Genomic DNA, 10316 nt, shown 5'->3' on the forward strand with positions numbered 1-10316 from the left:
CTTTGGAGAGGTCCCTAACAGCAGACTTTCCCATGGCAATGCGCCTTTTAATTTCCTGGCTGCTGGTGTCAAGACTGTTGAGTATAGCGTTTCTAAATTTTCCCTAATTTTTTTTCTATGGATTGAAGAGTTGAGTAATTAGGGCACAGATTATGTTATCTCGTGTTATGAAATTATCTTAAAATGTTCATTTTAAGCACTGCATATGTTCTGTGTGAAACTTCAGAAAAATTATTTCAAAAAATTATAGCAAATCTCACTGAATGTGACTGTTTCTCAGTTAGAAACCTATCACTTGAAGAGTTAAAAAGGATTTCTAAAAAGGCCTATATTCTTGACAGCATAAATGAAATGTAATGGATATTATAACTTTACAAGCTAAGCAGACCAACTCATAAAACTAGACAGCATTCATCTGAAATTCAGTAATACCCATTCTCACTTGTACAACTGAAAAATTGTTTATCACTAAGCAAGAGTTTTAGAACATTTAATCTCACAAGTACCAATATCATATTTACAGGATTGTAGTTGTTATGTGCTGTCAAGTCAGAAATGACTCACAGCTGACACTCCAGCAGGTTTTGACAAGCTATAAAGTGCACAAGAGGGGATTGCCCAACTTCCTTCTGCAGAACAATCTGTGGATTCAAATTGCCTACCTTTAGGTTGGCAATGTACCTCCTTACCACTTAACTATCAGAAGTATCTATTCACAGAACTAGGTTGCTAAAAGTCAAATGTTTTTCTAATGAGTTTTTTGTGTATCTCTAAAAAGAGCCCAGCTCCAAGGAAAGAAGAGATGAGAAAAATGGGAATGAGAACTCTAAAAAAGCCAGATAAGCTCACTGAGACTGAAAATGTCAAGTTAAAAGCCATAGACTAAAAACAACTGGCAAAACTTTAGGAACAATTTCATCTATGGAAGAAAAGAACATAAAAGCAAACTGTATATTCCCCCCCCATTCAATAACATTTTATTTCTCAAGGTTGTTCCAAAATTTTGTCAAAGATCAAGGGAAGAACATAGAAATTCCTCTTGTTTATGGTACAATGACAAGATTATCTGGGAAGGAGAGGAAGACCCTCAACCAGGTGAATTGACAAGGTGACTGCTGCAATGGGCTCTTGTATGTAAGGAAGTGTGAGGATGGTGCAGGACAGGACTGGTTTCAGGTCTTTTGTTCATAGAGTCACTAAGAGTTATACTCGACTCAAAGGTGCCTCTTTCTGCTCATCTCAACACGAATCCTACTAGTTTTCTGGGTCCAAAATCCAACATGATAGCTCACAGACCACACAGAACCATACTAAGGAAGTAAAAAGGTTGTAATCCAGGTTAGTAATAGAATGCAGTCGTGAAAGCTTCCAAAATGTACACACAGGCTTTTGGCCTGTGCTACAAAATTCTCAGTCCTGCCAATATTGGCTTTCTCCAACCCCAAATTGTCCAACAAACTTGGGCAAAGGCCTTAGCTTAGCCGAGGTTCTTCCCCTAGGGAGGGGGTAACTGTCAGCTCCATCTCATGTCAGGTATGTCTGGTCCTCTGCTTTGACTATGGCGACTGCTGCTGTAGAGGCAGTTGGTACAAAAATGTCTGGTCATGACGGATGTCCTACATTCTTTTGCTGCTGCTTCTTTGCTGGTGGAGGAGGTCTCCCAAAATGTTAATTTTTTCAAAATGAGACTTTTAAAAATGATAAGGGGGAAAAAAATTCAAGGTAGAAATTAGAGAAACATTAGAAAAAGGAGATCTTAGTATCCATGAAGAGCTGAAAAACTCTATGAGAAGGAAATGGATAGATTAATATGCTTAAATATGACATAGGCAGAATAATGGAAAGGAAAATCATTCTTCCATAAGAAGTTATATAGACCTAGAGCTAGATCTCAAGATCTAGAATGTAAGTTTTCATGAAAAAAAATTTCCATGAAGTTTCTACTAAAGTAAAACTGTTAAATAAAAAATTCTATGTGAAAGAATTTAAAGTTAGAGAATCAGTTATTAAGCATAACTGAGACTGGCTGAAATCAGGACCAGACTTCATGGGGGCAGGAGTAGTAGGGGGAGGTCTAAAATAACAACCACAAACAAAAATCCAGGCTTTCCTTTTCCAGAATTCTCACATCCAGCTCATTTATGGGTTCCCTTTGTGTTGGAAATTTTATTAGCTGGTGAGTACTTAATAGAAATCTTATTACAACAGGAAACTGAGAGATTCCAGTGTCAGGAAAGCTGCACAACTTGAAAAAGGAATGTAGCGACCTTCCCACCAAGTGCTAGCTATTTGGTTTGTCCTCTCACTTTAGAGAAAAGCTATAATTATTGGTTTTAATGTGATGTCATTTAGAAGTTGTTTGACTCTTAGATCTCCCATGTTAATTAAAGGTGATAATTATCTGTGCAAACAAAGAAAATGAGAACATTATTACTTTTTCCCCAAATATCAGAATCTTACATTTTAAAGGATTATTTTTAATTAATCAAACATACTTTATAACTTCACATAAATTACAATTATAAATTGGAATTTTTTAACTGAATATTAGCCTAAAAATCAGTATTTCAAATGATTTTACATTCTCTCTGCGGAATTTAAATTTGGCAATAGTTTCTAAGATTTTTAAAGTTTTCCTGCCACATTTCAAGCTTCTTGCTCAGATATATACCAATATTTGGTCAAGATATACATTACATAGAAGAGTTTACGAATTTAAAGGAGGAAACTTTAGTGGATTAGTGATAAGGAGTTGCACCACCAACCCACAGCAACATGGTTCAAATACACCAGCTGCTCCACGGGAGAAAGATGAGCAATTTCCTCCTGCCCAATTAAGTGCCGCTGAAAACCCACTGCAGTTCAACTATGAGTTGGTTCCAACTCTACAGTGGTAACAACAATTTAAAAGAATCCTGAATAAATCCTATTTGTGAACTGAATAAAATGATATTAACAGAAGAATTTTATTGAAAAGCCCACTGATTGGAATTGAATCTTGCTTAAAGCTTTGGCAGCAACCATTTTTAACTTAATAATACATATGTGGCAGCTCTCATCATATTGTTGTAAAAGTCTTTTTCTACTTAATGTTGGGAAGTACTTACTGTTCCAACACTGTGAAAAGTATTAAGCCCAAAGGTAGATCTTAAAACAACTTGAATAAATATGATACACAAGTGAACAAATGCCATCTAACTCTTGGAGAATACTTCACATTAATATAGAGGCTAGATTCTACAGAAAATTATGTTCTCCACTAAATTAGGACTGACTTGTCATCTTTTGAAATTTGGTACTCAGCACATTGACTACCCTAGTTTATGAAGATGGGAGAGCAATAAAAGAAGGAAAATACTCATCTTTCCCCAATGTCTATTCAGAATAATTGGGAGAAAAGAGAAGTTTTAACAGTGTAGAAGTCTGATTTGTGGTTTTATTTTCTATTCTCTCTTTGATTTCTATCATATTCTACATTACTTTCTTTTGAATTTGCTCTGTTGTGACAGGGTTTGCTTGCAGAATAGACTCAGGAGATGGAAAAGTAACTAAGTTAGAAAAAGTATCTGGTCGGTGGAACAGTATTCCTCCAACCGCTAGTGAAGAATGTTCCGATGTTTGCTTCAAAACTCTTATGTGTGTTCTAATGTGTTCTAGAATAAATCCATCATGGGTGGAGCCAAGGCTACCTATACTATAGATACTGGAGGAGATGAGATGCAACAGTCCCTGTATACTGGGTAGCTCATTGCTGTTCAACATAGATTAAATATAAGGATAGAGCTATCATATATTTCCATGAATTATAATTCAACAAATACTTATATGGTGCCTACTGCATACCAGGAACTAAAGATGCACCACTGTTGCTATGTACCCTGGAATATTTACCAACCCTAATCCTACAGCTGGTGAAAAGAGGCTGTGAATGGCACAGGAGGAAATTCTCCATCTTTCTCCCACAGAGCAGCTGTGGATTTGAAGTTCATGCCTTCAGATTGCCAGCACAACTCTTTACCAGTAAACCAGAGCTCCCTAACTTGAGTACCATCACAGTTACTATAAATCCTTTGTCTGAAAATTTCAATATCTGTCTCATCTCAGGGTTGGTAACTGTTGATATTCTTTTACCTTGTACGATGTTACACTTTATTTTGAGTATCCTTTTACCTCAGACTCTAAATTCTATTTCAACTTTATGGAGAGGTTGATTTGAAAATGAACTCCTCCTCCCCCAAAAAATATACAAGGTAATCAACTTCTCCTCCCTTGCAATATCATCTTCCCTGGAATCAATATTTCTTTGATTAATTTTATTATATGAAAATAAAGACTTATAATAAAAAAGATCAACAGGCACAGAGACTATACCAATGGGCTTAAAAACAGCAGGGATTATGAGGATGGTACAGGATTGGGAAGGGTTTTATAGTATCTAGCAAAAACAATCAATCAATCAAAGCCATAGCACAGATATGGTTGATTGGCAGCTGGAGGGGGGGGGACCATTAAGAGATATCTGAAATGTTTAAAACCACAAAGGAGGTACTGCTATTCTTGAATCTTCCTGACTGCAGCATGCAGAGAAGGTATGGGATTTCTTAAGCCAAAGGGGACCAAGCATGAACCAGCCACGTCCACAGAACAACACGCATCCTTCATTGAGCCCTCAGGCCTGTGGCCCTCAAGTCAAAAGCGGAGCATGGATATACTGTTCCTTCACAGAACATTGCCCTTCCTCAGGATATTACACACTTATAACAGCATAACATCTACCAAGAAAAGATTCATATAATGTCAAGAAAGCAGCAGTCTGCCACAAACATAATTTTAAAAAAAAATCTTAACCCTTCTACTTAAATATCACAGCATATCACAGACTCAATGAACACCCTAGATACAGAAAACTAGGAGAAATATGTTGATTTGGAGTTATTTGAACAGCTACAGAAAAAGGTGCAAATGATGGAAGAAATAATGAAATAAGGGAAGCTATTAAAAAAGTGAATAATCTAAAAACAGGGAACCAGAAGAACTATATCAATGAGGAGCAACTTGAACAGCTACAGAAAAAAATGCAAAAGATGGAAGAAAGACTTTAAAGCACAGATAAACAGGTACAAGAACAAAACAAACAAACAAAAAAAGTCATCAAAAGACAAAAAAGGTATAGCCAACACAGTCCTAGAAATAACAGAAAGGCATAAAAATGCAATCTAGAGTACTAAGACCAAAATGGTAGAAGTGTGCACCATGCTGGAGGGACAAAAAAAATTAGAACAGAAGAGATGGAATAGAGAATCAGTGAGCTGGAGCCTCAATGGAAACATACTAGAAGCAGAGATGAGACATAAAGAAAATTAATAAAACAGTAAAATCATGTGGCATGTCATCAGCAGGAACAACACACATATTACTGGAATTCCAGAACATGAGAAGGACAGGGAAATCACTGAGAAAATTGTAGAAGAGGTACTATAAGAAAACTTCCCAGGTATTATGAAGAACAGAAAAATCGACATCCAAGAAGCTTGACAAACACCAAAAAGACTAGACCCCAAAAGAAAAACATCAGGACATACCATCAAATTTTCCAAATTAAAAAATAAGGATTGTTGTTGTTGTTGTTATGTGCCGTCGAGTCGTTTGCGACTCATAGCGACCCTGTGTACAACAGCCCTAAACCGTGCTCTATGCTGTGCCAATCTCATTGCCCCCGACACACCCATCCCGTGTACCCCAGTCACTGAATCAATCCACCTCATAGAGGGTCTTCCCTTCCTGCGCTGTTCCTCTACTCTACCCAGCATGATGTCCTTCTCCAAAGACCTGTCTCTCCTTACAACATGTCCAAAACATGTCAGGCGAAGCCCCAGAATCCTTGCCTCCAAGGAGCAGCCTGGTTTAACCCTCTCTAGGATGAATCTATTTGTTTTCTTGGCAGTCCATGGTACATTCAATACTCTTCTCCAGCACCACAGCTCAAAGGCGTCAATTCTCCTTCTATCCTCCCTAGTTATTGTCCAACTCTCTGATGCATAACAAGTGATTGCAAAAAGCATGGCCTGTATCAGGCGGACCTTAGTCTCCAGAGAGACACTGTTGCTCTTGAGTATTTTGGAGAGGTCCCTAACTGCAGACTTTCCCATCGCAATACGTTTTTTGATTTCCTGGCTACTGGTGCCAAGTGTGTTGACCGTGGAGCCGAGCAAACTGAAGCTGTGAACAATCTCAATCTCTTCGCCATCCATCCTGATGCTACCGATTGGTCCAGTGGTGAGAATTTTTGTCTTCCTGACACTGAGCCTCAGTCCATATTGAAGGCTGCAGTCCTTGACCCTCTGCAGCAAGTGCATGAGGTCCTCCTCAGTTTCAGCGAGCAAGGTTGTGTCATCTGCATAACGCAGATTGTTGATAGATCATCCACCAATCCTAACGCCACGCTTCTCCTCATAGAGCCCCGCCTCTCGGATAATCTGCTCTGCATACAGGTTGAAAAGGTAGGGAGATAGGACACATCCCTGTCCTTTGAACCATGGAGTGTTGCCCTGGTCTGTTCGGATGACTGCAAGAAAAGAGTCACCTATAAAGGGGAAATAATTAGATTAAGTTCTGATTTCTCAGTGGAAATCATGCATGCTAGAAGAAAATGGGATGGCATATACAGAAAGATGAAAGAAAACAATTGCCAGCCTAGGATCCTATAGCCAGAAAATCTGTCCATCAAAGGAGAAATTAGGTCATTTGCAGAAAATAAGGAACTTAAGAAATTTGTGAAAACAAGACCAAGACTACAAGAAATGTTAAGGGAAGTACTTCACATAGAGATACCAAAGGAAAGTAGAAGGGCCATAGTAACTAGAAACAACAGAAAAAGAAACACAGAAATACAGAAATGATAAAATCTGGCCTGTAAATAATCCCTTAATGTGAATGGACTAAATGTGCCAATCAAAAGAAAAAGCAGAATGGATTAAGAAACTGAAAGGACCAGTTATCAGAAACTCAGTTTCTGACAAAGTACAGTTAACCCCACCCCACCCGCTTGAGTGGTTGTTTTTTTTTCACTACTGCAAAAGTTTATTGAACAAAAATTAATATGAAGAATGTATAAAGCTTGGTTTTTATATCATAGTAAAACAAGTCCTTGGGAGAAGGGAAATGTGGAAGCAACTGATTTCTCTGCTAGGCAGTCATTATAAACGTTCCAAGGCTTCTAATATGATGATACTATTTCCTCGTATTACCACCATTCCAATATTGTTTTGCTGTCCACTAGTTGCCATCTCCACACATTCATCTATTACAAGATTCATAAAGGGATCAAATCCTCGTAATATTACTTGGACATATCTGCCACCATTTAATTTTAATGATAACTTCTTGTCCATAAATTTTTTCCAACTCCGGCGGGTGAGCTTTGCTCATTTTGCCTACAGGGAAGACTCAAAGCAGAGTTCAAGCAGAATGTGTTGTCTCGCTCGCGTTCCTGCGGCCTGCTGCCGTTTATGCATCTGAGTGGGGTTTTTTTTAACAAACAAACAACCCCCACCTGTGGTAAATCCCACCCTGATTGATCAACTGCCATAAAGTGGAATAATTCTTCTTTTTAAGGGCACAAGGGATTCTGCCGCATTCCTGTATCTGAAGTAACCGATAAGATTCAAATAGGTTTTCAAACTGTTTCCCTGAGCTATGGCTAGCCAATTGAAGGTGGACAAATACCCAAACTACTGTGGATGGCCAATCATGGTGTGTATGGTTGGGCAGGGGAGTAGGAGAGGTATAAAAGGAGGGGCAGACATCAATTCGGGGCTCTCGGCTGGATGCTGCTGTGTCAGCACGGGGGAGCCCGGGTCCGAACTTGAAATAAACTTTGTTAATTCGGCTAATTGGCTCAATCATCTTTCTGGGGACTCGCTCCGTTACATTTGGAGGCTGCAGCGAGATCTCCCTAAATTTATCAAAACCCTGATCACTGGCCAACGGAGTAATTGTGACGTCGCTGTAGGATTCTTCCTACCTGGTAAATCAGGCCTGATAACTGTTTAATCTGTATTCTGTTTGGTGCACCCCGGTTTTGAAATTGGACAGTGGGAAGGCAGGACGCTGCATAACTTCCAGTCCAAGAGTGACGACTACCAAGGTCCAGGTGTCTGAGGAAGTGGGGGCTCGCCTGGATTCAGCTTGTGTGGAAGTCTGGGCTCTCGGGTGGATGCCACTGGCTTGCGAGAGCCCAGGTTTGTCCTGCAAGTTCGGAATTAGCTCACGTCGGTCTGGTGACCCACAAATTCGGAATCTCAGGGGAGAGAGGCCCACAGCTCAGACGTTCGTCGGGTGGGAGGTGAGAGAAACCCACCCCTTGAACCAGGTCTATCAGTCCGGACTCAAGTTCTGCCATGGTTTTTGTCGACAACAGTGTTCGTTTCTCTGCTGGATGGGAGAGGCTGTTCTTCGGACTCCGGTTTTGTCATGGTCTTTGTTGTCCACAGTGTCTCTTGCTATTTTTGTGAATTTGTGTTTGTTGATGGTCTTTCTGTTGACAGTGTCTTTCTATTTCTGTGGATTTGTGGGCTTTTTTACTTTCTCTACTCAGTTCTGGAACAAACAGCGCTAGCGAAATAGGTGCAAGCGAAAAATGGGAGCGGGACAGTCAAGGGTGGAAAGACCGTCCCCTTTGGAGTGTTTGTTAACTAACTTTTCAGACTTCTCTTCCAGGGCGGCCGGATATGGCATCCAAGTAGATGCTTTCACTCTAAGGAAGTTTTGTGAACTAGAGTGACCCACTTTTGATGTCGAGTGGCCGGCTGAAAGGACCCTGGAAATGGGCCCCACAATTGGAGATCGAGCCATAGCGTATGGCATCCTGGGATACCTGGATCAAATTCCTTACATAGATGTGTGGATCTCCTTGTAAATCAGTACAAAAAGTGAATTATATGCTATTTTTTCGCTTTAAAAAGGTCTGATAAAAGTATTAATATTATTAGTAGTATTCATATTATGCAGTATTTAAAAATTGCAGTTATTAAACTATGGCATTTTGGGTGGTATATCATTTTGAGGATGGAATTGAAAGTTTTAACATGGTATGGAGTTCAAGGGGAAAAGCAGAATAACTGGTAGTAACTTTTGTGCATTTTTTTTGTTTAAGAGTTAAAAGTAGTTTTGCTTTGAAATAGAATGCCTGGTTATGCCAGAATATGAAAGATAGTAAACGCTAAATTGAGGATGTATAGTAAGTTGTAAAAGGTTTAGAGAAAAGTTAATTTTAGTGTATGTATTTGGGAACAAGGATGGAGAAGAACTGTGTTAAACCTCAATGTCAAATTCAATGCTATATCAGGAAATGAGGGAGGCTTAATGCAAGCTGAAGGTCACACTGTGGCAACTAAAGGCTTTCCCTAGGAGTCAACATTGTTCTTGGTTTGTATCAACTGAATCTCTCCCTACTGAGATTAGCATAAAGAGGAACTTGTCCTTATCTGCGAAAGGGTTCACCATTACCCTTTATTTTTGTTTTGTACATCCCTATGATTTTACTTTGTTTACCTTCCTTGTTATTCTCAGTAAATACTCAGAGAAGCACAGCTTGGGGCCTTCATCATGGGAGTTTTCACGCTGTCTGTTCTATATCACAATATTAATTAAATTAAGCCATGTTTAGAAACGACTGAGCTGGACCCCTATATTCCAATTGGAAATAATGATCCTAATTCTAGGGGAGAATTAACTACGGAGGCTCATCGGGTTTGAAGAAGTTCAGGATTTTATCTCTTCCCGTTCTTTCTTGTATAAATCATAGTAGAAAGTTATTGCTGTGTATTTTAGACACTAGAAATACTCCTACTGTTGTATCGTGACAGAATGCTCTTTTAAGATGAATTCATTTATTCTGTTCATGTAAAAGGTTTTGCAGACTTGTCCACAGGCTGTATCTCGATTAATAGCACACAGTCAGGAAAGACAATATCTTGATATAAGACGTTATGAAATCATTGTCCGTTATAATGTTTTACTAGTTAATTGGCTATATCAATATTGTTCAGAATGGATAATTGTATTAGCCAATTATCCTGGTCAAATTACTCATCGTTATCCAAAAGGTAAATTATTATATTTTGCAAGTAAAAATTCATTTGTATTTCCTAAAGTTTTTTAATCAACCAGTTTTTCGAACTCGCTCAGCATATCTTAAGCTCAAGGAACTGAAGAACAAATTCAAACCTCAAGTTGCTATAATCAAGGATGCTTTCAGCAGAATGTTAAATGATCCCGGAAGTATTAAAAGAAGATGGAAGGAATATACTGAGTCA

The 10316-nt window shown here is 38.8% G+C and overlaps 1 protein-coding gene across 1 annotated transcript in view; it reads right to left on the reverse strand.

The window, feature by feature from the left end:
* Positions 1-10316, reverse strand: part of LOC102859265 (chromosome unknown open reading frame, human C12orf56) — a 117915-nt gene that overhangs the window by 58122 nt on the left and 49477 nt on the right. The window contains exon 5 of the mRNA XM_006886096.1: positions 1114-1127. Coding sequence (XP_006886158.1) covers positions 1114-1127 — 14 coding nt within the window. The remainder of the gene's footprint in view (positions 1-1113; positions 1128-10316) is intronic.

The sequence above is a fragment of the Elephantulus edwardii genome, unplaced genomic scaffold (genome assembly GCF_000299155.1).
Source record: "Elephantulus edwardii isolate Elephantulus edwardi_28Jun2011 unplaced genomic scaffold, EleEdw1.0 scaffold00047, whole genome shotgun sequence".
NCBI lineage: Eukaryota > Metazoa > Chordata > Mammalia > Macroscelidea > Macroscelididae > Elephantulus > Elephantulus edwardii.